This window comes from Pan paniscus, chromosome 1, assembly GCF_029289425.2.
Source record: "Pan paniscus chromosome 1, NHGRI_mPanPan1-v2.0_pri, whole genome shotgun sequence".
NCBI lineage: Eukaryota > Metazoa > Chordata > Mammalia > Primates > Hominidae > Pan > Pan paniscus.
This window is the reverse complement of record NC_073249.2, coordinates 44116165-44142747: the sequence shown is the minus strand read 5'-3', so window position 1 is coordinate 44142747 and position 26583 is coordinate 44116165. Positions and strand designations below refer to the sequence as shown.

The following is a 26583-nucleotide window of genomic DNA, read 5'->3' as shown; positions in this document are numbered from 1 at the left end:
ACTGGTTGCTGGATGAGTAAAATCCATTGTGTCCACAGGAGGCATACAATAGACACTCAGATGGGGTTGTTATTATTACTACTCTCCATATCTTGGTAACCCCAACGTTTGCTCTCTTCTGCTTCCAGATTACTCAGCACAGTTTGGCTGAGATTTATGCAAAGAGAGACAGCATTCCTTTTCCACACATCTATATGTAGCAACCTCCTGCCATTAATACCCTTTCTTATTTAAAAGCTGCTTCACAGTTTGTAAGGAACTCTCACATACGTTATTGTGTTTTTATATGAAATTCTTCCCAATTTCTGAGCATAAATTATGCCAAGTAAAGTCTCATTAAGAAATAATGCACTTAAAGCGGGGGACGGGGCGATGAGGAGAGAACGCCCCCTCCCCTTGGCATTTGCAGCTCTGAATGTAGGCATAGATTTAACTCAGACCAAGTATCCTAGAGGGGATATGTGTCTCCCTTATGGCTAGAAGGTGCAAAGTTAAGAGCCCCAAAAAGCAGTGATAATAAACATCCCTCTTGTGCTCCTTCTCGCCAAATAAAGCGAATGGGTGGAGGAAATCCTGGGCGAGCCCTCCCTCGGCAGGGTCCCTCAAGCTGGAGCCGAAACTGCGACTCCCACGCCCGCCGCCCCCGCCCCTGAACTGCAGCCCGCTCTCTGCAATGCAAAAACGCAGCAGCATCGTCCTCCAGCCCTCTCCTGGGGGATCGCACGGTGCAACCAACCCCAAAAACGAAGCTGCGCGACGCCCCCTCAGCCCCGCGGGCTTCCCATTGGCCGGTTGCCGCTGTCACTCCCTCCTAGCCTCGCCTTCCCGCTCCCGGGCGGAGGCAGCCGGGCGGGGTAGGTTGCGCGCTCGCCGCGGGCTCGGGCCGCGGTCGCGGCTTTGCAGCAGGCTGCGCGTCAGGCGGGGAGCGGGGCGCGCGGGCCGGGGAGGGGGCCGGGCGCGCTGCGGGCTCCGCGGCCGGACCATGCGGGGCAGGGGCCGGTTGCAGGGCCGGGGGCTGCAGCCGGCGCCGATGGCGGCCGACTAGGACCTGCCCGGCCGGCTGCCCCGCGCCCCGCCTCGCCCCGCAGCCCGGCCGGCCGGGAGGGATGCGCTGTGCCGCCCAGCTCCTCTCCGTCCTGCCCATGCCCTGAAGCAGAAAGTTTGGGGGCCGGGGGTTGTCTCCCTTCTCCCTCCTGCAATGACTGCCCAAGGACTCTTGCTGCCCAGCCTCGACTGTGACCTGTCTTCGCTCCCCAGGTCGAAATGAACTATTCCAAGCTATAACCAAGGCTCCCCCTTCTCGCCCCTCCCTCACCCGCCTTTAAGAATTTTTTTTTTTTAATTCAAGAAATTGTGGTCTGCCATCTCCCCTCCTTGTTAATAATTTAGACCCCAGGCCTCATATGAATATAAGAGGGGGTGCGGTCTTCCCCAAGACGGCGCGCTGGAAGGACAGATTCCCCTTGCCGACCCACATACACCATGAAGAGGTGCAGATCGGACGAGCTGCAGCAACAACAGGGCGAGGAGGATGGAGCTGGGCTGGAAGATGCCGCTTCCCACCTGCCGGGCGCGGACCTCCGGCCTGGGGAGACCACGGGTGCTAACTCTGCTGGCGGGCCAACTTCAGACGCCGGCGCTGCCGCGGCGCCCAACCCAGGTCCCCGAAGCAAGCCTCCTGATTTAAAGGTGAGCGCAGACCATCCCCCCGGCAAGCCCAGCCCGCGACTTAGCTCTCGCCACCCCACGCAGAAGTGCTTTAACAGGATAAAAGTGAGGGGGGAAGCCAGGCAAAGGTCAGAGAGGATGAGCGGATGCTTTGCTGGCACCCCAGGGGGGACGTCAGGTACCATTTATGCCTCTGTCTTTCAGCTCCGTGTCAGGTCTCTGTGTTTGTTCCCCATTATTCAGCAAGCGTTTTAGTGACTCACCCATCCGAGATTGTTTGAATAATGTGTGAAGTGTTATTCGCAGACAAAGGGCTGGAGAAATCCAAGATGCTAACCAAAAAGTGGACAGCAGGTGACCATTAGTTTTCCTTGCTGAGTAAGTCTCTACCCATTGGGATCTTTGTGTGTGTGTGTGTGTGTGTGTGTGTATGTGTGTGAGACGGAGTCTCGTTCTGTTGCCCAGGCTGGAGTGCAGTGGCGCGATCTCGGCTCACTGCAACCTCCGCCTCCTCGGTTCAAGCGATTCTCCTGTCTCAGCCTCCAGAGTAGCTGGGATTACAGGCACCCGCCACCACGCCCGGGTAATTTTTGTATTTTTAGTAGAGACGGGGTTTCGCCATGTTGGCCAGGCTGGTCTTGAACTGACCTCAGGTGATCTACCCGCCTCGGCCTTCCTAAGTGCTGGGATTACAGGCGTGAGCCACCGTGCCGGGCCCCATTGGGATCTTTGAGCGCTTTCCTGGATGAAGCTCAGTTTGCCGATCTGTGAAGGGGCGGGGTGGGGTGTGTGGCGGGGGCGGGGGGGAAGGTGGATTTCCTGCCGTTAGGTGGAGCCAGAGGTTAAGATAGTGCTTGGAGATCTCTGCCTGCCTGCTGAACCAACCCCCAGGGTGGAGAACTGACAGGTGGTGGAGCAGTGCTTGGGCTGGTTTGGGGCCTCAGTTCAAGTTGCATACATGCTGAGCCAGCAGCTAGAACCAGAAGCCGAAAGAACTGTTCACATGGAGCTGTTTATTTTCCGGCCTGAGGTTGCCGAGACAATTGGCGAGCTGTCTTGAATATATCTCTATCAATTAAAACAGCAGCTGAGATAAATAATGCACCTTTGCCGGAACTGCCACAGGGACTGCAGGCTCAGGCTTCTCAAGCCAGCTCACCGTCCAGCTGAGCGAGATGTCAGCCCAAGGAAGGAACTTAGATGCCTTGGAGATTGATGCCTCACAGTTATTTTCTCCAGAGAAGGTGCAGGGTCTGGGCTAGGGAAACGGAAAGGACTCTGTTGCATTTAATAAAGCCTGTATCCTATGGCAGCAGCCACTAAGGAGCTCACCAGAATAAGCCAATGCCATTCCTCATTTGGCCTGAGCAGCTCAGAGTCAGGAAAGCAGAGCGCAGGTGAGTGTGTGTGCTCTTACCTGTGTATGTTACCTGTCTGTGTGCCTTGGGGAGGAGTGAAAAGGGGGACGACTAGGTTATTGTTGTGTGTGTTTTTTAAACTTTGCAGTAATTATTCAAATCTGAACTCTGGTTCTGCCGCCGTCCTTTTCAAAGCTTCATGGCTAGACTTATGTCTAGAGGATCTCTGTGGGATAGGCTCTCTCTGCACAAGAAGCTTGAGCTTTTGCCAGGCCCAGGGAGTCCTTGGTGTTTATCTCTGCTGTCACCCCCGAGTCCATCCCATGTGGTCAGGAGGTGTAGTTCCTGTTTTAAGTGAGATGGTGAGGGGGAAGGGGTCCCTTGAATGCTGTTGTGGGGAGGAGGCTAGCCTTCTGCTGCAGACTTCAGCCTCATTCTGAGCCGGTCCAGATGAGTCTGGCCAGCAAACCCTGAATCTTTGACCAATGAGACCCTCAGCTGAGTCTGTGAGAGGCAGCTTTGGAAATTCCCCACTCTCCAACTCAGGACAGCAGTGGAAACTGCTTTCTCCATTTATTCCCCCAGTTGCCTTCATGAGGAAAATGGGTTGGTCATGGCATGGGGGCTGCAGTGTCTCTGTAGAGGGACGCCTTAAGGGATGCCACGTTTCCACTCTCCTGTATTATCTTTTTTTCTTTTTTTTGGCAGTGCCCTCATTCTGGTCAGGGGCAGATGTAGTAACAACTTTACACTTGATATTAACTGCCAAACTGCCCTCAACCAGAATTGAAATCAGGTGTAAGAAAAGGAGGCTTCCCCTTACCCCGCCCCCCATCCACCCCATCCCCCCATCCCCCCCCCCCACCTCCAGAGAAAACATACCATTGAACCCAGCAATGTGGACCCAGTAAGGAGCAGAAAACCCAGCTGCAGCCTGCTTGTGGGAGCATGGGGAAACAAGCAGGGCTTTTCCTGTTTATCTCTGTCTGCTTCATCACAACATGTTTACTACCGGGTGCAAAGGACTTCCAACCAGATGTGACTTGGGGACTTTCACAGTTTGATTTGCTGTGTGGTCTTGGGCAAATCACTCAACTTTTCCGAGCCTTTTTCTGGTGAAAGGGACTAGGAATATCGGAGTGTGTCCAAACTTATTTATTTATTTATTTTGAGACAGAGTCTTGCTCTGTCACTCAGGCTAGAGTGCAGTAGCATGACCACGACTCACTGCAGTCTCAAACTCCCAGGCTCAAGTGACTCCCCAACCTCAGCCTCCCAAGTAGCTGGTACTACAGGCACACGCCACCATGCCTGGTTAATTTTTAAATTTTTTGTAGAGACAGGGTCTTGCTATATTGCCTAGGCTGGTCTTGAACTCCTGGACTCAAGTGAAACTCCCGCCTCATCCTCCCAAAAAGCTGGGATTACAGGTGTGAGCCACCGTGCCCAGCCCCTCCAAACTTGCTTTCCAGTGCTGGAAAAGTTGTTTTCCAATGCTGGCACTGTTTTCCAATGATAGAAAAATTCCATTATTGACTCTGGAACTGGGTAGAAGTTGACTTGTTTTAGATTTGATGGTGGTACCACAGAAGGGTGTTTAATTTTTAATGCTCCCCTACCTCATACCTGTGTTTGGTCAAGGCAGATAAGCAGTTCTGGTTTGCTTTTGTTTTCATTTTAAACTTTGGAGATGAGAACTTTTGGTATCTTAGTTCCATTTCTGTTTTCTCATGACAGCTCCAGGCACTGTGATGAATTAAGTGCATTGGAAGAAATCATCTTGAGAAAGGGGCAAAAATAATAATAATAATAAAGGACTCTGTAAAGCTCCTCCGTAGAGGTTGGGGCAGTATTGGAAGAGGAGAGAATTTTTATCTTTGCCAAAGAAATCTGAATGGTGTTTAGTGACAGTTAGTGGTTTCATGGGCTCCTATGGTCTCCCTCTGGTCCTTCAGCACTGTGGACCATCTTACTGTACACTGTAAATTTCTGCTACAGTGCCCTAGGATCTGTGATTATAGGGTGGGAAGGGCCAGTGAAAAGTAGTAGTTAAGCAGCAATTTTAAAACTGTAATTGAAAAATAACCTAAAAATGGACATTGCCTCACAGGAGGCTCATGCAGATACATTGAGGGCCTTCTCAACTGTTCTACACACCTGTGGGACCTTCGGGGAAAATCTCAGTAGACATCCCGCAACAGGAGCGCAACAATTCAGTCCCATTCTTCAGCCACTTGCAGCTTGGATTCCTGTTGAAACACTCGAGTTCATGTTTCGATTCATTGCCCAGCCTTTTGCTGCTAACAGATTCCCTGCTTGTTGGGAGGAGATGCTGGGGTTGCTAAGCCACAGAGAGCGCTGGCTGACCAAAAGTACACCAGAATTCTACAGCAAGAAAACCCAGTTCCATTGCATATGGGAGGAGAGGTGGGGCTTAGGGGAATACTGCAGACAGGGAGCACACATTCCTTCTAAGAATACAGCATACGGGCCGGGAGCAGTGGGTGGCTCATGCCAGTAATCCCAGCACTTTGTTAGGCCGAGGTTGGTGGATCACTTGACGCCAGGAGTTTGAGACCATCCTGGCCAACATGGTAAAATCCTGTCTCTACTAAAAATACAAAAATTAGCCAAGTGCAGTGGCACACACCTGTAGTCCCAGCTACTTGGGAGACTGAGGTGGGAGGATCGCCTGAGCCCAGGAGGTTGAAGCTGCAGTGAGCCATGATCATGCCATTGCACTCCAGCCTGGGCTACAGAGCAAGACCCTATCTCAAAAAACAAAACAAAACAAAACAAAAAAACACACACACACAAAAAACAACAACCAAAAAAAAAAAAAAACAAAAAAACACAACGTGTGGTAGATACTTCTGAGGCCCAGGATGAGTGGCCAAGCATAAGAGTGAGCTGGTTCTATCCTGATATGTGATGGAAGTCTGAAGGCACGGGAGGAAATTACCAACCTCCCCACCTCTCTCACAGTGGGAAGAATTGAGTCTTTCCTGAAAGGAGGTGTCTGGGGATGCTGGCCATGGGCTTTCCCCCGGACTTCCCCTAAGGTTCTCTTTCCTCTCACAAAAGCCCCTTTAAGTAATTTCCCTGGAGATTTCTGAGCAGTATTAATATCTTTCCCTGAAGAAAAAGGGGGAGCTCCAAATTCCATCATTCCCCTCCTGGTTTGAAGCACTTTTGACTCAAGACTCATTTGGGTTCCAGTTCATGTTCCAGTCACACCATACACTGGTCTTCCTGCCTACTTAGTGAAGAGCAGGAAAGATAATTCGAAGCCAGATATCTGAGAGAAAGTCACAACTGAGTCCTGTGTGGTTCTCCCTGCTGGCTCTCTGCCTTTCCTGGTGGTCACAGGCAGCTTCCTCCCACTGTGAGTGGCGTGTGTTCCTTCAGCGCTCCTGCAGAGAGCCCACTAGAGAAGGGTTCATGCAGTCAGCAGATACCACCTTCAGCAGGAAAGGTGCTGCTGAATTAAATTGTGAAACATGCTTATAAAAGTGCCTGAAAACATGTACGCAGTTTAAATAACAGAAGCAAAACAGACACCTCGTCTACCCAAGTCAAGGAAAAAAAAAACTGACATTCCCGAGAAGCACCGGCTTGTTTTCTATTTGTTTATTTCTTATATATATATTTTTTCAAGGCTCAGGGTTTTGATAAAATTTATAGGTCTCAGTTTCTCCTTTTTTTTTTTTAAGGGTAGTCAAATGACGCAGTGAGAGTGGAGAGTTTCTTCATTTTTTAAATGAAGGAGAAGACAAGCTACTTCATAAGAACGTAGGTGGAATGAAGATATGTACGTTCCCTGGGGCTCTCCAGGAGTGTTGTGATGGTTGCGATGGCTCTCTGAGGGCCTGCTGCATCTTGAGGCCCAGTAGATATGTTAAGGCTTGAAGATTCCTGCAATCTCAGGTGGGAGCCGGATGCCTGGGATAAGTTTTATCAGAGGAGGTAGATATTGAAGTATGCCTAAAAACAAGGACATGGGAGGCCAGGCGTGGTGGCTCACGCCTGTAATCCTAGCACTTTGGGAGGCCGAGATGGGTGGATCATGAGGTCAGGAGATCAAGACCATCCTGGCTAACACAGTGAAACCCCATCTCTACCAAAAATATAAAAAAATTAGCCAGGCATGGTGGCGGGCGCCTGTAGTCCCAGCTACTCTGGAGGCTGAGGCAGGAGAATTGCTTGAACCTGGGAGGCGGAGGTTGCAGTGAGCCGAGATCGCGCCACTGCACTCCAGCCTGGGTGACAGAGCGAGACTCTGTCTCAAAAATAAAAAACAAAACAAACAAACAAAAAGGAAATGGGAAATTAGTTATTTGGCCTCACCTCCAGCTGATCTCCAGGTCAAATAGGATGAAATACTTCTAAGAAAACCATCATGGAAATACATAGAAGTTAAAGGGTACTTAGAGCATCATGCAGTGCAATCAGAAACTTATGGGGGTTAATCAGGAAAGTTGTTCTGCAAGAGGTGGGTTTAGAGCAAGATTTTTTTTTTTTTGAGATGGAATCTCATTCTGTCTCAGGCTGGAGTGCAGTGGCACAATCTTGGTTCACTGCAGCTTCTGCCTCCCGGGTTCAAGCGATTCTCCTGTCTCAACCTCCCGAGTAGCTGGGACTATAGGCATGCACCACCACACCGGGCTAATTTTGTATTTTGAGTAGAGATGGGGTTTCATCATGTTTGCCAGGCTGGTCTGAAACTCCTGACCTCGGGTGATCCACTCTCCTCGGCCTCCCAAAGTGCTGGGATTATAAGCGTGAGCCACTGCGCACGGCCTAGAGCAAGATTTTAAAGAAGGGGTGGGACATTTATTACCAAACAAGAGAAGAGGGGCTTTCTAAATGGGGGAAGTGAGGTAGCAAGTGCTTTTGTAGGGTCTTTGCCCTGTTTGACTAGAATGATCAGGAACAATGGAGGGTAGTGCAAATGCTGAAGTTAACTGTTTTGTCCCGCTTGCACCTTATATGAAGCAGGCAGAGGGTTGGAAGGCCCAGGATTGCCTCCCCACCACCCCCTCCAGCCTAGGTAATATTCAGAGCAGCCCTGTATGTGGGCTCTGGGGGAACTGGTGACCGATGGGAAAGCATGTGGCAAACGAAACTCCCTGTTCTCCTGCCACATATTGAGTTCTAGATTAATTCCCAGCTGCCCTAGTTGTTCTAGTGGGAACTGTCTGGCAGGCTCAGTATTTACAGAATGTGCTTCTTTTTGTGTATCTAATTATGTCTTCACTGCCAATCCCATTAACAAGAATCTCCTTCAGCAAGGAGTTGAAACATCTGATAGGACCTAAATTTTGGGCTGAAGTTTTCAAAGTGTGGGGTTATCAGGAGCTGGGGAAAAGGGCTCAGGCAGCTTCTCAGTGGTGGTCTTAAAGGCCAACTCAAAACTCATTTCTGTTTTCATCTCTCCCTTAAGAAATGGCATCTGCCTTTGAAATCCCCATAGACTACTAGCATGCTACATTTTTGGAATGAGGCCATAGCTGGACAGGGTCCACCTTTGTCAGCCAAACACTTAAGTCTCTCTTCGTGAAAGAAGTTAGAAGAAAGCTGTTGGGAGATAACAGGTATGTTTTGTGACTGTGCTAGAAAAACAGTTATTTGGCTGGGCGCGGTGGCTCACGCCTATAATCCCAGCACTTTGGGAGGCCGAGGCAGGGGGGTCACGAGGTCAGGAGTTCGAGACCAGCCTGGCCAGCATGGTGAAACCCCGTCTCTACTAAAAATACAAAAAATTAGCCAGGCATGGTGGTGTGCCCCTATAGTCCCAGCTGCTCGGAAGGCTGAGGCAGGAGATTTGCTTGAACCCGGCAGGCAAAGGTTGCAGTGAACCGAGATCACGCCATTGCACTCCAGCCTAGGCGACAGAGCAGGACTCTGTCTCAAAAAAAAAAAAAAAAGAAAAGAACAGTTATTTTTAAACCAAATGACTAAAGGCTTCCTTATTTCAGCCAGGTTAACTGAGTGATGTCCACCAGGGAAAACAAATCTGGCTGTAAGGACATGAGCCCCCTCCCAAGCCCTCCCTAAGCCATTCGTGAAGACATCACATACATTCTGGCTCCTTGGTCTGTGTTCATCTCCTTCCAAGCCAACTCAATCTTGGTGGTTGCTAAGATAATAGAGTGAGAAGAGGGTTTAAACTTCAGCAGGAGAAATCTGAGTTAGACACAAGAAAAGGCTGTTGGAGCATTTGAAATCTTTGTGAAAGGTTATGTCTTTGGAAAAGGTAGTCATCTAAGGATTAAAATCACCTTTGTAAGATGGATTTGTAGAGACTTGGATAGTGGCTGCTCAGAAAGTAAATGAACAAATAATTTACACAGCAGTCTTCCATGTTTGTGTTGAGGCCTCTGCCAGGTAATGTTAGGGACACAGAGATGTAGGCACTGTAGCTCCTGCTGTCCAGTCACTCATATTGTCATCAAGGGTTCCATCCATCAGCAGGTGAGAAGTTGGATAACAGTCAGACAGAGCACTAGAAGCGATGTCACAAGGCAGTACACGATTAATTGCAAAATGAGTGGTGCAGATAATGAGCGCTTATGTGTTCAGAGCAGGGCGAGATCGCTGCAGACTGGTGTGATCAGAGAGGGCTTTATGGAGTGGTGAGGTGGTGAAGGATGGGTAGGATGCAAAGAGGCAGAGAGAGGGCACGCCATGCTGGGAACTTTAATAAAAGTCTTCTATGTTGGTGTGTGCTGAATCAGTTCTGCCTAAAGACATGGTGGATGAGGTGACCTTTTCCCACTTGCTTTGGCTCCAGGCTGAATTCTCTAAGCAATAAAGGAAAGAGGAATCAAAATAAAATTGAGAATGGGGGAATTATTTGCCCGTGTGCCCATGAGTTGAGTTTTTTTTTTTTTAATTTCATCTGTGAGGCTGGGGAATAAATAAATGATTCCAAAAATCTTTCATCACTGGGTTTCCAGTAGAAACTCCAAGTGGGCCTGAACAGTTGCAGCTGCCTACTGTACACCACTGTGATCATCAGCGCCAAACCTGGGGTAATGGTTCCTCTCCTGCTCCCGTTCAGGATCCCCACCCAGAGCTTCTTAAGGGCAACTGGAGACTTCTTCAATCCACTTTGGATCCTAAGAGTAGAACTTTGTGGGTTTTTACAGTGATTAGTTCTCTAATGCTGGCCCTGTTTCCATAGAGTCCCTATAAATAGAGGAACGTTGGCGACCTAGGCTGGCAAAGGCTCAGGGTGACCCAGTCACCCCACTGAACCCTCACAGCCAAACTGTTGGTAGGGCGGAAGGAGTTTCAAACCCAGGTAGGAGGAAGGGCTGTACAGTCAGCTGCCAGGTGGGATAATTAGCTATAGATTAGTGTGACTTTAAGCTTTCCTGGGATTTGTTGGGAACACACGGACCTGTAAAAATTAGAAACCACTTTTGGTCATTTTTAACCAGATGGTGCCAATGACACTGTACCCCAAGGCATTTTAGTTTTGTATTCATGCAGCTGTGTTTGCAGATTTTGGAGCAAACTTCCCCTTTGGGGGACCCACACCCAGGGAGAAAGACGGATGAAGCCCAACTGTTGAGAAACCACAGCCTTCTCAGGAAGGATCTTTCAGAAGCCATCTAGTCCTCCCTTTCTTCCTGAAAGGACAATGCCACCCAAGGAGATGGGGCCCTTCCTGCCCTTTCAGATAGTTCTAGGGGAGGGACAGCCAACTCCCCTCACTTCCTTCCCCAGGGCGCCTCACCCTGGGAGGCTCTCCTTTCTGACTACCTTATGGCCAGTTCTGGGGACGGCACTTCTTGCTTCGGTCTTACAGATCATGAAAGCCCTGTTTGTTTGCCACCTCTAACTCTGAAGCATCTCAGCTCTCTAATGCATGGCTTCATTTGGCCACCAAAATGGTTTCTGGCAGCCAGGGAAAAGCAAAAGTCAATGTGGAAAAGCAAGTGACATTTTAGGAGCTGGAACCTGTTAGTCAGAGCAGGTGGTGCTTTCTGCTGCGTTGGCGGCTAAGTTCCCTTAAGCTAGTCACCATGGTTTTCCTCACTTCTGAAACTTGTAGCTGGTTATGTGTATGTGCTGAGTTTTTTTTTTTTTAAAACACTTACTGTGTTATGTCAAAACTCCTTAACCATCTCCTCCCTGACACCCACATGCAGAAGCGGCCCAGCCCTTGCGTCACTTTGCTGTTCCCGCCTCGCACCTTATCAGTGAGGAAAAACCCCTTCATTTGGAGTAATCTCCTCTCTCTGCACATTGTTCTTTGACTTCCTTTTTGTTATTTCCCTCCTGCCTGCCACAGACTTTAATAGATTCCTCGGTCTGCTGGGGCAAAGGTCCTGGGGTCTCCTGGTCACTTTCCCTAGGTTTCCTTCAGCTGCAGAACAGCTCAGGGAGGTGGGAAGTAAAGACTTTATAGTTGAGGGTCTTGTCCTATAACATGGGATGGGCAGGTCACAACTGCAGTTCAGGGGACCTAACAACCCTTGACCCAGGCATTTTTGTTTTGCTCCTGCCTCTGATACTATTCTGGGACACATGCAAATACCCTATCTACTTTAAATCTTGAGTCTTGAAATCTTAAGTCTTGAAATCAGTGTATGGGCCCATGAAGGTAAATTCAATTAGAAGTCGGGGGTTTCTCTGTGTGGCTTGGATGAGCCACTTAGCTATGCTGTGCCTCCGTTTCTTCATCTGCAAAATAGACACTGATGCTGTGACATCTCACATTCCTAGCTCCTGAGATTAGGCTAGTGTCAGATTATAATGACAGTATAAATCGGAACGCACTTTGCAAAATGCTGTTGTATAAATTTTAAAAGTAAATTGACCAAGGATTTTAGGCTCCAAGGCAATATGGCAGGCATCGGTGGCCACCGTAGCTCTCCCCAGCACCTCCACCGGCCTCCCGGGGATAGGGGAGAGGAAATGCCTCAGAACTCTAGGACCTCTGCTGAAGTCTTTAGAAGGGAAACTCTTTCTGCCTGAGTGGATCCTCAGTGTTGGAGAAGCCAGTTTAGGAATGGGGGGAGAAGAGGAAGGGACCTGGAATAGAACGCTAGAAAGACAATTCGTATTATGGAATGTGACGATTTGGCAGAGGCAGCTGGGCAAATGCCAGAGCCAGCTGGCCCCATCACAGTGTCTGGAGGGAGGTCTCACATCAGCTTGGGCCTGGGGAAGGGGGAGGTGTCCTGGCAGGTCCCTGGTCTGAAGGCTGCAGGATCTGGCCTGTTCCAAGTCCATGGCAGAGTTGACATCTTGGTTCTCCCCAGCACAGATTCAGGTGAGCCTTGTGACCCTGCCTCAAGCTGGCCCCCAGGGGATGGTAACTCCTGTGGGAAAAGCTGGCATTGTGTAACTTAACATCTCAAGGGCTGCCCCAGAATTCAGTTCTTGAGAAGGAATCATGGTAGCCTTAATTTCCTCTTCTCTAAATGGAGATGTTCCCGTTGTTGCTTTTGTTACTATTTAGGAGAATCAATGGGATAATGCAGGATACAAATCTCATTTGAAATGAAAAACCGTTAGTTCGTGATGAGTTGTGATGATGTAATTTATCTGGTCTGTAAAACGGGTGATGTAAGGGCCTCACCTACTTTAAGGATTCTGGGGATACTCAAATGAGGTGAAAAATGAAAATCCTAAAATTTTACACAAATACATAATAGTACAGTTATTTGTATCCAGCTGTAAGCGCAGCCATCTGCACAAACTCAAGGCTGAGTTGTAAAGTAACCTAAGAGTGGGGTCAGCTCATTTAGAGGATGTCAGGTTGCTTTTTCTTGGTTTCTATATGGTCTAGATTTTCTGCTCTGTAAGTTTGTTTCTAGGGGAAAAAAAAGAAAATCCAGTCTGTGTAATTTTTTGGAACTTTTTTTAAATGACTGAGGCAGCCTGGTAAGATTGTGGGTTGTTCCTCACAGGAAATCCTGCTATGGCTCATTGAGTCCCAAATGGCTGGGTCCTGAGTTTTCCTCTAAGGAGCTGCAGAATGTGAGGTGTCTCCTGGTCCTCCAAGTCTCACCCCTCCTTCCAACGGCTCCGAAGCTCTCATAGAGGGCTCAACCTGGCCGGATAAGCCGTCCCCTGACAGAAGCAGCTGTATGGAATTATACCACAGTTGCTCGCCCTGGCAGGCCATCCAGCTGCCCCTCTGTGAGCAGTCTTGCCGGAAGAGCAGCTGGAGAATCTCAGCAACAGGGCTAAGAGGAAAGGCTGTGGCCTGGGCAGCACCGGGTTGCAGGGCCTCTGTGCTTTGGGTCTAAGGGGAAAGACACTCATTTGGATAGCTTGTTCTGATGTGTATGCTAAAGAATTGGTCACATTACTATGTCACAAGGTTTGCTCATAGAAGTAAAGTTTATTTCATTGCCAACCATATCAGGAATGAAATTGGTTGCAAATAACAGAAAATCATACTAAAGTTGTATAGACAAAGATGGGTTTATTTCATGCAACAAGAATCCCAGGATAGGGGTTCACAACTGGTTTGGTGGCTCCATAGACCTTCAAGTTCCCAGGCCTGTCCCTTGGGCTCTACCATCTGTGTGCAGACCCTCATCATCAACCATGTCATCTTGTGGTTGCAGAACGGCCACTGCATCTCCAGGCACTACGTTCCCATTCCAGATGGGAAGATTTGGGAAGGGCCAGTGCCTTTATCTGGAAAGCAAAAGTGCTCCCAGAAGCTCTCACCTTGCTTTTCGTTGGCCCAAACTGTGTCATGTGGCTACTCCTAGCTGCAAGGGAGTCTGATGAAGCAGGAATTTTTAGCAAGGTTAGTTAAGTCCTTGCAGTTTGGTTGGTAAGAAAGAAAAATAGATATTGGGTAGGCAATTAGCAGTGTCTGCTACAACAGTATAACTTGATTGTATGACCCTGATTTTCCTGGGGGAATGTTGGAATTAGGCAACTTTGGAAATTAATGCTTGGTGGCCTGAAAGAACTAGTACAGCTTGAAGGGTTGTCTAACTTGGAAGGAGGAAAGGACTGGGGGTGGGGATCAATCTAGAGGGATACAACCCCATGAGCCAAGTGCTACCTGTGTATGCCATTAAGCCCCAGACTGAAGCCCTGAGAGCATCATTCCTAGAAACTCTGAACCTTCATTTTGATTAGGAATGTCCCGTGGAAAACCGTGGGGGCACATTTCTTTCGGAATGAAAGGATGGGTCTGGGTTGCCACCTTTTCACAAAGTGACCCTTTATGCACGACAGGCCATCCACAGAGATCTTCCAGGTTCAGATGGCTGCATTAGCTATGCCAGTCTACCAAGGACAGACCCTTCACTTTCACCCCCCTACTGACTAGGCAATCAAGAGCTTTCCACTCACCAGGGTTCTTCATCTCTCCCCCTTAAGAAAATCCAGCAGCTGTCAGAGGGCTCCATGTTTGGCCACGGTCTGAAGCATCTGTTCCACAGCCGCCGTCGGTCTCGGGAAAGGGAGCACCAGACGTCTCAGGATTCCCAGCAGCAGCAGCAGCAGCAGGGTATGTCCGACCATGACTCCCCAGATGAGAAGGAGCGCTCTCCGGAGATGCACCGCGTCTCCTACGCCATGTCCCTGCACGATCTGCCCGCCCGGCCCACCGCCTTCAACCGCGTGCTGCAGCAGATCCGCTCCCGGCCCTCCATCAAGCGGGGCGCCAGCCTGCACAGCAGCAGTGGGGGCGGCAGCAGCGGGAGCAGCAGCCGGCGCACCAAGAGTAGCTCCCTGGAGCCCCAGCGTGGCAGCCCTCACCTGCTGCGCAAGGCCCCCCAGGACAGCAGCCTGGCCGCCATCCTGCACCAGCACCAGTGCCGTCCCCGCTCTTCCTCCACCACCGACACTGCTCTGCTGCTGGCCGACGGCAGCAACGTGTACCTCCTGGCTGAGGAGGCCGAAGGCATCGGGGACAAGGTGAGATGGGCTTTCTGGGGCAGGGGGAGACTCAGAGGCAAGGGCCATCCGCTGAGGGGCCTTGAGACCTGGGGAGCTGAGCCAGGGGCCCTCCCTGGCAGATACTGACACCCCACCGTCTGCAGAGTTATCTACCTTGGTTAAAGGAGTCAGGTATGACTAGGCCAAAAACAAGAGATGATTCCCAGGATGGCTAATTTTTGTTTCCTTAGGGCTGTTTTTCAAAATTGTGTTTTGCTCATGCTGATATTAATGTTGATTTGTTTTCCTTAAATGGGCTATCAAGAGGCAATAGGTATAGTAGTTTAAAGCACAGACTGGAAGCAACTCTGGTTCTGCCACTTACTCAGTTAACCTCTTTGTGCTTGTTTCACCAATTGAAAATGAGGATAATAATAGTACAGTTGTAGGACTAAATGAGTTAATATATATAAAATACTTGGAATAGAGCCTGGCATAGTATCATCTTTACTATTGGCACCAACCAAAGAAGATAGGGGATCCATGAAGGGTGATTTGGGAAGGAGAAAAGCTAGTTTAGCACTTCGTGAATTTATATATTCGTTCTTTTATTCGTGTAACAAGTATCTATTGAATTCTTATGTTGTGCTACAAGAATGAACAAGCCAGTGTTGCTGTCCTTGTGGAGCTCACTCTAGAGGGGGTACAAGTGGGTGAATGGACAGAGAGATGGGAGCTGCTGTGGGAGCTTCAAGGGAGAGGGGGCTTGAGGAGAGAGCGAGGAGCTGGCAAAGACCTGTTTGAGGAAACCATTGAGCTGAATCTTGAATAATTTAGCCAGGGAAGAACTGGGAGAGGGGAAGGGGGAAGAGATGGCATAGTATGTACAAAAGCACACAAGCTGGTGCTAGGGGCTACTGGGGGTTCATTATGGCCAGAGCATCTAGCACTTTTGGGGATTGACAGGTAGGCAGAGGCCACATCACAAAAGGCCTTGCCATGTTGATTCTGGGAGTAGTGTGAAGCTATCAAAGGGTGCTAGGCAGGAAACTGGCAGGACGAGGTTCCTCTAGGTCTCAATATAAAGAGTAGATTGGGGCCAGGCACGTGGCTCACACCTGTAATCCCAGAACTTTGGGAGGCCAAGGTGGGTGGATCACTTGAGGTCAGGAGTTCAAGATCACTCTGGCCTACATGGTGAAACCCCGTCCCTACTAAAAGTACAAAAATTAGCCAGGCATGGTGGTGGGCGACTGTAATCCCAGCTCCTCAGGAGGCTGAGGCAGGAGAATTGCTTGAACCTGGGAGGCGGAGGTTGTAGTGAGCCAAGATCGAGCCACTGCACTCCGGCCTGGGAGACAGAGCGAGACTTCGTCTCAAAAAAAAAAGAAAAAACCAACAAAAAAAATCAGTAGATTGGGAAGGGAGTGCAGGACGGGAGTCAAGGAGACTTTGGAGCTAGTGCAGTAGTCTAGGCTGCAGCAGTGGGGATGGAAAGAAGGCGTCAAGTGCAGAAAACATTTGGAAGTGAAAGTCAGAAGTAGTAGGTGAGAAAGTGAATAGGAGGCAAAGGAAAGGGAGGCGTAGAGGATGATTCTAAGGTTATGGGCTTAGTGGCTTTAGAAATGGGGGAATTCTCTAGTTGAGGAATCACAGGAGAAGGAGCATGTTTTGGGGGGAAGGTGATGAGTTCAGTTTTGGACCTGTTGAGTTGCGAGTGCCTTTGGGAGCTGTCCAGCTAGGGAGGACCAGCTGGTAATTGGGTCTGTGGGGTAGGGGCCCGGGCCAGGGCCAGTGCTCTGGGAGCTGGCGCTGAGGTTGAAATCATGGGTGTGGGTGTGATCTTCAAAGGAGGATGTGTCGAATGAGAAGGAGGCTGTGGACAGACCCAACTGACATGTAAGTGACAGGCCAAGCACCAGGAGCCTGAGAGAGAGCAGTCAGATGGATAGAAGTAAACTTGCAGCAAAGCAAAAGGAAAATGAGCTTGAAGGAGGAGGAAGTAATCAGAGTGAAATGCATAGAAGGGGCAGGTCACATCTGGGTTTGGAAATGTGCACAGGCAGTAGCAAGCAGTGGCTGTCATTGGGAACCATGGCCTGAAGCCAGTTTCTGTGGATTAAGGAGAGGGTGGAAGTGGAGGCAGGTGTGTAGCTTGGCTGGGAAGAAGGAGGGTATCAGGTGGAGGCAGTCTGGTTTTGTTGGTTTTTTTAAGTTGGGAAGCACCTGAGCCCACCTCCATGCTGGCTGGAGAGGTCCCTATTAGGGAGAGATCGAAGATACCAGTGAGGAAGGGGAATTCTCACTGGGGTGAAGTCAGTGAGTAGGTGAAGGGGTGTGAGATCCAGAAGTCAGCATCGTCCTTGGTCACAAAGAGTCACCTCTGGGAGGCAGAAATGAATTCTTACTTTGTTTTTATTTTCTATGGGGGAAGAAACCAAAGGTGCAAATGTTTATTGAGAGCAGGAGGGGAGGTGGGAAGGGCTGGCTTGAGGAGGGCAGTAAAGCTTTGGCTTGGGGCAGAGCAAGGCTCTGAGCAGGAACTCACGGGTGACCTGTCTGGTGTTGTAGAGGCTGGTAATTTGTGCTGGCAGCACCCTAGTGGTTGCGATTTGTTTTCTCTCTAGTGGTCCTAGCCAGAGGGTAGGAACAGAGCTGAACGATTATCAGGCTAATCCAGGGTTGGGGGTTGCTGGGAGGGCATGTAAGGGTGACAAAGGAGTTGGGGGTTTGTTTGGGTCAGAGAATGCTCAAAAGGTTGGACCTTGAAACCTTGGCTAGCAGAGAAGGAGGTGGGGATAGGAGAAGGCTGATGAATGTGGAGAAAAGGAGATGGGGGTACTGAGGGAATGAGGGAGCAGGTACATTAAGAATAAAGAGGAGTGAGAGAGACAGGAGAGGACATTGAAGTTTACGATTTGGGGGGTGGGATAGGGAAGACAAAGGTCAGAGTATACTCATACAGCATGACAGACAAGGAATGAATGGAAAGATAATTTGCAGTGGCAAGAGCTGAGAGGCTAGGTTGTGGGATGGGCTGTCCACATGACATGGAGATGCCCCCTTGGACAGTGGTCAGGAAGGAGGGCAGCAGGTCTCTTTGATGACTGGAGGGTGGGGGAGAAGAGTGCAATGGCAGGGACCTCGAAGGCCAGGCTGAAGCAACACTGAGTACAGTAGAATGCTGGTCCCATCTCCAGAGGGCATAAAATGAGGGAGGAAGAGGAAGAAAAAATCACTGCAATTAATGAGGGCTCCAGGGCAAGTGGAGCTGCAGTAAGAGCCTGCAGCGGCCCAAGTGCTTGACTATGGGCAGGAGGCAGCTTGTTTGTTGTGGAAGGAGGAGTCTGGAAGGTCCAGTAGGAGGGCGGATGAAAGAGAAGACAGTTCAAGTGGAAGTGAGAGGAGACATCATGGAAGACCAAACAGTTCTACATTTGGGGGATGTGAGTCCCCGTGGATTTTCCAGCGTCAGAGTTCCAAGGGAAACTCAGATATAAAGTTGTTTTTACCTTAGATGATCACCAGAGCAGATCCATCTCCACGTACAGTTTTAAATTGTCCTCTCATCAACACAGACTGTTTCTCAAGTTCTTGTGCATGTTTACATTTGAAAATGTTTGGATGTTCATTCATTCAACAAGCATTTGTGTGTATGCCGTGTGCCTGGCACTCTATAGCAGCTCAGGTTTGGTTTTGCACTTTTCCAATGTAGAAAGTGCTTTTGTAGACATCATTTCATGAATTCATTAAAGCAATCCTGTGAGATAGCTAAGCCAGGTGAAGATATCCCAATTTTTTTTTTTTTTTTTTTGAGACAGAGTTTTACTTTGTCATCCATCTCGGCTCACTGCAACCTCCACCTCCTGGGTTCAAGTGATTCTCCTGCCTCAGCCTCCCGAGTAGCTGGGATTACAGGCACTCACCACCTCGCCTGGCTAATTTTTGTATTTTTAGTAGAGATGGGGTTTCACCATGTTGGCCAGGCTGGTCTCAAACGCCTGACCTCAGGTGATCTGACTTTCCTCAGCCTCCCGAAGTGCTGTGAACAGGGCGTGAGCAGGGCATCTGGTTCAGAAGCTGTTGAACTACTCTGGGGGTGGGGTGGAGTAGCTGTATTCTGGATTGGTTTCAAAGATCAAGCCACAAAGGTTTCTGATGATTCTATGTGGGCATGACAGAAAGAGAGAAGTCAAATGTGGTTCACAGATTTGCAGCCTGGCAGCCAGAAAGAAGAAATGGCCAATAACTGAGTCAAGGAAGATGGCAACTAGAATGAGTACCTGGCAAGAGGTGTGAGGTGGGGGCGGGGGGTGGGGGCAGAAATCAGAGCTAGGTTTGGGGTACCTTCAGTTTGAAGTGGCTATTAAACATCCACGTGGAAATGCCAAATAAGCAGTCAGCTGTACGAGTCTGGAGTTCTGGGGAGAGATCCAAGCTAGAGGCATAAATTTGGGAGTTGTCAGCATATAGATAGTATTTAAAATGATGGGACTGAACCATTTGCAAGCCTAGCCTCCACTGGGGAGAAGTCTGTTCTCAGAGTGAGGAGCTCTGCACGCGTTGGCTAAAAGGGTGGCGTGGCTTTGTGAAATTGAGAGCTGGAGGAGCCCAGCAGAATGAACCAGGTTGTTCAGCCCTTAATGAGCAGACACTCTGCGTGTAGAGGCAGCCAGGCCCACCTCTCATGGGTGAGTCAATGAATACATTTTAAAAATCAAATTAGAAAAATCCTGTCAAGCAGGAGTCTCTGGTATGCAGCTATTTTATGAGGAGGGAAAACATGAACCTTGCTGTCTTTGGTTGCCTAGGGCTCCCATGAAGACCTCCTGAGCAGGGGGAAGACGTTGGGGTGGGCAGTGGGCACTGTCGGAAGCTGGTGAAGGACTGTGGATGTTTGCAGGGGCCTGGGGGAAGTGGGGCAGGCTCATTAGCTGGGGAGCTTCTCTGTGGGGCTCTGCCATGTGGCTCACTGTGCCCAAGATATCCAGATGGGAGGGAGGAACTCTTTTTTTGCTGCTTATGGAAGACGAGACCCAGACACTTTGGGTGACCTGATGAGGGGACGGTTCCCTGGGTTCAGGGTGATCATGGGGGAAATGGTTGTTCTTGTGACTATTTTATATCCTTCTTTAGAACCCTCAGCTTTGTTAGGTGTATGGCCTGGTTGATCTTTATAACATACCTGTGAAGTTGGCAGAGCAGGTGTTATCTCCATTTTACAGATGAATAGACTAAGGCCTAGAGGAATCAAGAGACTGCTTGCCTATGGCACCCAGCTAGGTCTTGGCAGGGAGACAAGGGATCCTAGTCTGTACCCAAGACTCATCTGAGAGGTGACGTCACTGAACCCGGCTGGGGACCATTTTATGCAAAGTCTATGGAGAGCAGGTTTGCCTCAGCCCCAGCGGGATGATTTTATCTCTTGGTTGCCATTTCCCCTTCAGTTGCATAGATTTCCTGACCTGGAGCTGTCCTTCCAGGAATGGGCGTGGCCCTGGGGGTCCTGAGGAGAGAAAGGTTGCTTCCCTGTCACAGAGGAAAAAGGTCTTCCAGCCATCGGTAAACCCTGCTCTGTCAGCTGACTCCCCCAGACCCAGAGGCCCTGGGCTGGTGTGAGAAGCAGTAGTGGTTCTGCCCTGATCTCTGGGCATGAATAGGAGGTATTCTTCTCTCCCTAGTAAACACAGCCCCACATGCTCTCTGCAAGATCCCTGGCGGTTACTAGCATCTATTTTTAATTCATAAGCCTCCCCCACTCCCCACACCCCCTGCCATTGTTTAGAACTCACCAGCTGGCTTTCGGACCAGAGCAGCCCTGGCAGGGTTGAGTTACCGAAACACCCAGGAGGCAGCTAAAGTTCCTCAGCTGTCCTGGAGAGGCTCACCCCAGCCCCACCCCAAGAAAGTAGGAGACCTCAAGCCCCAAAGGGAGCAGGGTGTGACGGGGGACAGATAGGGGCTCACGGTCCAGGGAAGCAGCTCAGCCTTGGTGATGGTAATTTGGCTGTTGGTTATTCCTGCTAGATCCACTTAGTTGTCTTTGAGGTTGTGCCTTCAATTACTTCCCTGTTTAAAAACAAAAACAAAAACAAAACATTGTTGGCTGGGCAAGGTGGCTCCTGCCTGTAATCCTAGCACTTTGGGAGGCTGATTTGGGTGGATCAGTTGAGCCTAGGAGTTTGAGACCAGCCTGGGCAACATGGTGAGACCCTGTCTCTACAAAAATAATTTAAAAATTAGCCGGGTGTGGTAGCGTGCACCTGTAGTCCCAGCTGCTTGGGAGGCTGAGGTGGGAGGATCACTTGAGCCCACGAGGTTGAAGCTGCAGTCAGGCGTGATTGCACCACTGCACTCCAGCCTGGGTGACAGATTGAGACCCCATCTCCATTTTAAAAAAATCGTCATCTCAGCCTCGCCATTCTGCTTTCTAGTATGTATGCGACACAGAAAAGTAACTGCTCTCTATGTCTTAGATTTGTAAAGTGGGGAAAAAATTGTCATCAATTGTGGGTGCACTTGGGCATTGGCAGGTGATTAGAGAATGCAGGTTTTCCATCCATGTGTTGCCTTAACCTCTGGGAGGCACAAGCCCCGGAGACTAGAGAGGGAACCACTGGTTATACGTCCAGTGGAGATGGCGTTGGGCCACCTGGCTCCTCAGAAAACAGATGAGGTCCCCACCCTCTTCTCCCTCTTCTTTTTTTTTTTTTTAACAGCAGTTCCTGGAAAACCTAGGGTCAGAGGGTTGTATTTCCCCTTCTCTCATCTCTCCCAAGCCTGGTTAGGCATCAATCCCTTCTCTCCTTGTTCAGAACCTCTCCCCAGCTGATCCCTGGGATTGTGCATGGAGTGTCAGGAAGGGGATGCAGCACAGGAGTGCTGGATTTACAGCCAGCCAACCCCTGACTATGTCCTGCTCACCCCTTCCCCTCCTGCAGTGTGGCTGAGAAGCAGCACCGGGCAGAGCTGGGAGGGCTTCTGGACAGCTTCAGGAGACTCTGTGGAGGTGCTGGGGACAGGAGGACTCTTATGACAGGCCCCACTTTGAGAGCAGGCAGGAAGGAAGAGAGGGCCAAGATCTCCCCAGTCGTGCTGCAGGTGAAGTGAGGAGGGTGGAGAGATGACAACGTCCTGACTGGATGCTTCCCTGTGGCCTCATGGTGTTATCTCCAGGCTCCAGACAGGGAAACCAGTAGAGTTCAGCCCATCACCTAAGCGAGAGCAGACTCTGAATGCCCTGTGCTCTCCGTCCACTCCCACACCAGATTTATCCAACAAGATTTCTTCTCTGCCCCAGCATAAATAAGCACCCCTGTTTACTCTGAAGGATGGTGAGTGAGGGGCCCCCCCAACCCCTGGCTCTTGCCAAGAAGACAGATCTTGGCAGCTGCCCAGGGGCCTTGGTTTGTTTATGTCTGGGAGTCTGCTGGTTCAGAGGTGGGTGGGGCGGGCTCTGCTGAGAGAGGTTTCCAAACATGACCGCTCAGCCAGCCGGCCGTGGGGGCCCCTGGTATAACTGAACTTGTAGGCCAGGTTGCATGGGAGGCTGAAGGGGCCCAGACGGGCCACTCTGCCTGTTCACACGAATGCATCCACCTTCTGAGCACACCACCACGCAGGTACATGCGCCAGCCTCTGCCGGCCTGCCCTTCCTCACGCCCAGGAGTGGTGGAGGGCAACTGCCTCCTCTGTTCCCCTCCTCCATCCCATCTCATCTCTTCTGCCCTTCTTTCTTCCTCTCTGCATGGAAAGGTCCCTTGGGCAGAGGGAGAGCCAGAGGCAGCCAGACCAGCAGCCTCAGAGGAGCCTTTCAAGGCCGTGCCTGTGCTGCCAGTGGCTCGCCAGGCCAGGGCAGGGCAGCTGTGTGATTTGCCATGAATTGCTGCTCCCTGTCTCAGTGACTCAAAGCCCCTATTACCCAGAGGCCTTGGGGTCCCAGCACAGCTGTATATCCTCTTGTGCCTGGAGATCCGGGAAGTTTCTTCCTTTAGTCTGATTTGAATTCCTCATGTTCAGGTGAAGCCCTTGCCTTGTAGGGGTCCTGTCTGATTAGGAGAGGGGCCCAAAGTGAGGACTCTGTTTCTGACCTAAAGCTCTGACACCAGAGATCATAAGCTGCAGTGTCCTCTTGACTTTTCAGACAGAATCAGCCAGCAGGTAACTGGCCTCCAGAATTAGCCTTTATGCATCTTTTCCCCACTAACACCCACTGACTTTCTTTCTAGATTGAAAATATCGGCCGGGCACGGTGGCTCGTGCCTGTAATCCCAGCACTTTGGGAGGCCGAGGTGGGCGTATCACCTGAGGTCAGGCGTCCGAGACCACCCTGGCCAACATGAGGAAACCCCGTCTCTACTAAAAATACAAAAACTAGCCGGGTGTGGTGGTGGGCGTCTGTAATCCCAGCTACTTGGGAGGCTGAGACAGGAGAATCGCTTGAACCTGGGAGGTGAAGATTGCAGTGAGCTGAGATCGCGCCATTACACTCCAGACTGGGCAACAAGAGGGAAACTCCGTCTCAGAAAAAGAAAAAAAAGAAAATATCCAGTATTCTCCAGATTAACTCTGGCATCTGGGAGTACAGAAATCACCAGGATAGAGGGGGCAAAATTAGATAACTTCCAAGTTACCTAGCCAAGATGTGAGGTCATGCCTTGTTGACGCCTTTGTCCGTAAGCTCAGGCAAAACTTGGTGGGAAACAAGCTGTCTGTCTGCAGACACAGGTGGGAGAGGCCAGCCAGGTATCTGCCTGGGCTCTCCAAGCCTGCCCAAGGGGAAGGTGCGCTCAGGGTTCAGGTGTCAGACCCCTATGCCAGAGCTGGTAGCAGTCAGCAAGAGGAGCTGTCTGTCATCGGGTTCCAGACGGCAAGGAGCCGGCACTGATGATGTGGGCTGGGTCATGGGAGTTGGCTCAGGTCTCCCCGGCTACCCAGCACATTCTTCCCTGGATCTGCCACATCCCTGAGATGAGAAACGTGACCCCAGTCCCCTCTGGGGTGCCAGATGAGGCAATGGAAATACAGTATCATTAACCTGATCCCTGCTTCTGCCTCTTCTTTTCATAGGCGTATTTTGGGCTTTCTCTGTATACCCCACAGAGCAGAGGGCTCTGAAATAGAAGTAAAACTGAATGACTGAATGTACACACCCCATTGCATTCCTTCTAGGCTCCTAGGGAATCAGAAGCTCCCCTGAGCTGCAGCAGGGAGTTGGGGGAAGTGAGTGTCATTTCTGGGGACAGCCTTTTCCTACCTCCCTTCTCTGTCCAGGGACAGGCTCTTGGACCCCTAGCCCATTTCCCAAATCTTCCAGAGGCCAACCTAGAGGCCTCCTGCCCGCTTCTGCTTTTGTCCTCTTTGATCCCCCTCCAGGTCTGATTCTGGGAGTTCTCACTCTTCCTTTCCATTTCCTCTTCCTTACAGTTCTCCAGATACCCCACCACTGGGACCCTAGAGCTGAGCTAGTGTCCATAGCTAGTGAATAATTCAGCAGGTTCAGCAAGAGCTAAATCAGACCCGAGGTGATACTGTGACCAGGAGGCCTCCTTTGGGCAGCTGGAAAGGCGAATCCTGCCCTGGAAAGACAAGTGCTCTGTAACATTAACTTCATTGTATAAGGTTTCTTCATTGCCTGAGAAGGTAGCTTCAGATCCAAATATAATCTGGGCCCTGTGCCTGTCCACTGACTTCTCAGGGGCTCAATGGCTTATGGGCATGCCCCCCAAGAGGTGCCACTCATGTCCTTTTGAAAGCCTTCCTGGCATCAACAGTCAGCTGAACAGCATGCTACAGTTTGCAGAATGCGTTCACACACATTTCTCGTTTAGTCACATCAGCTCATGGTATGCTCTGAGCCCTTGAGTCAGCAGGAGCACACCAGAATTTGGTGTTTCAATCCTCTGCTTTTAGAAAGGAATTATTCCAAATTATTCCTGGCAAATAGGGTGGGGTAGAGGGTGCTCTGCTTCCTAAAAGTTGCCCAAAAAGGAGATGTGGCTTCCTCTCCGGGTCACTTTCTCTTGGGCCTATTCCCAGTAAAACCTCCTCCAGGGAGAGTGACTATAAAGGCATGAAATCATCCGTCTTTCCTACCTGCCTGGTACAGATTTTGATTTGCCTAAAAGTGACCTATGTAAGTGGTTCTGTTCACTGCCCAACATCTGGGCTCATGTCTGTGCCCAAGAAGGACTACCTAAACAGGAGTGTCTATGGCATTAGACGGGCAGAGGACCAGCAGGAGAGATGGCATGCTCCGTCCCTGGAAGCAGCTGAAAGGTGACCTGGTGTGTGCATGTGGGTGCTGCCCTGCAGCTTCCTCCACTCTGGCCTGATCTGTCTGCTTTCCCAGCTCACACAGCTGTGCCTATCCACGTATTCCTAGGAAGCATGCCCACCTGGGTTGCTGCCGTTCACGCTGAAGAATATTATCCTTCCTCTCGCATTTCCCTGGGGGTTAGCAGAGCTCTTTGGTCACATGTGTTTCTAAGAAGATGCACCTTCTGGCTGGATCCGAAAGTGAATACTTGGGGAGGGAACCTCTGAAAGATGACCATTTTCCAAACCTCCATTTCCAAGCAGGCTTGGTGAGCATAAAAGAAACCGCCAGCCTTTCAAAGAGGAATCCTCACTGGGAGATTTTCACAGCACATTTGGGGCCTGAAATTTTTTTAAGGCCTCACCTTGTATTCTAAGCTACTAAATTTAGCTGCTTTTCAGCGTGGTTCTTTGCTCCTAAAGCCTATGACTTCTCCAGTTTCCCACCCTTCAAAATGTGTGGTTTGTGATTTTTTTTTTTAAGAGAAAGAAAAGTAGGCCAGGTGCAGTGGCTCATGCCTGTAATCTCAGTGATTTGGGAGGCCAAGGCAGGAGGATCACTGGAGGCCAGAAGTTCGAGGCCAGCCTGGGCAACATAGTGAGACCTTGTCTCTCTTAAAAAAAAAAAAATAATAATAATAAAACTAGCTGAGTGTGGTGACATGCACCTGTAGTCCCAGCTACTTGGGAGGCTGAGGCAGAGGATCGTTTGAGCCCCCCAGAGTTTGAGGCTTCCGTGAACCATGATCACACCACTGCACTCCAGCTTAGGGGAAAGAACGAGACCCTGTGTCTACAAGAAAAAGCAAGAAAAATAAGATGATTTTAAAAGGGCAGTGGGGAGAGAATGGAAGAATAACAGCAAGGCAAAGGAAGAGAAAATAAAAAAAATAAGATTTAAAGAATACTAAAGAAAGAAGGGGCATGGCATAAAAATTAAGGGAAGAGAAAGAAGGATATGGAAGAACAAACTAAACTAAGGGGAACCCAGTAAAAGGGCTGAGACCTTCCAGACGTGCAGAGAGAAGAGCCTGTGCCCAGGACCTGGGCTTCCTTCCAGTCCACCCTTCTCAGATGACAAGAGCCCATCTGTCACCCCCGCCTCAGGCTTAACTTGGAAGGGTGGAAAGAGTGCAGCCAGAGACCCCCTGCCACAGCTCAGCTACCCATCCTGTGAATTGATAGTGACCACTCTGTGTCACTGAGATGTGGCCTCCATCTCTGCCAGGCCAGAGAGGAGGCGCCCCAGGGGTGTCCAAGACTGACCAAGAAGTGCAAGTGATGTGGCTTACTCCACAGCTCCTTTTCTTTGCAAAAGAAGAGCTGCTTTGCAAGTGGTGTCCTTTCAGAGCCCACTGCTTTAGTGCCCTTGGCA

At 50.0% G+C, this 26583-nt stretch overlaps 1 protein-coding gene across 2 annotated transcripts in view; it reads left to right on the top strand.

The window, feature by feature from the left end:
* Nucleotides 1-861: 861 nt before the first annotated feature.
* Nucleotides 862-26583, top strand: part of TMCC2 (transmembrane and coiled-coil domain family 2) — a 45380-nt gene continuing 19658 nt past the window's right edge. Inside the window, exons 1-2 of one of the 2 annotated variants that reach the window (XM_003822953.6) lie at nucleotides 862-1689; nucleotides 14391-14930. In XM_003822953.6, the coding sequence (XP_003823001.1) occupies nucleotides 1483-1689; nucleotides 14391-14930 (747 nt within the window). In that variant the 5' untranslated portion in view covers nucleotides 862-1482. Of the gene's footprint in view, nucleotides 1690-2597; nucleotides 3066-14390; nucleotides 14931-26583 lie in introns of those variants that run through there. The other variant, XM_008976562.4, reaches the window with a different exon arrangement.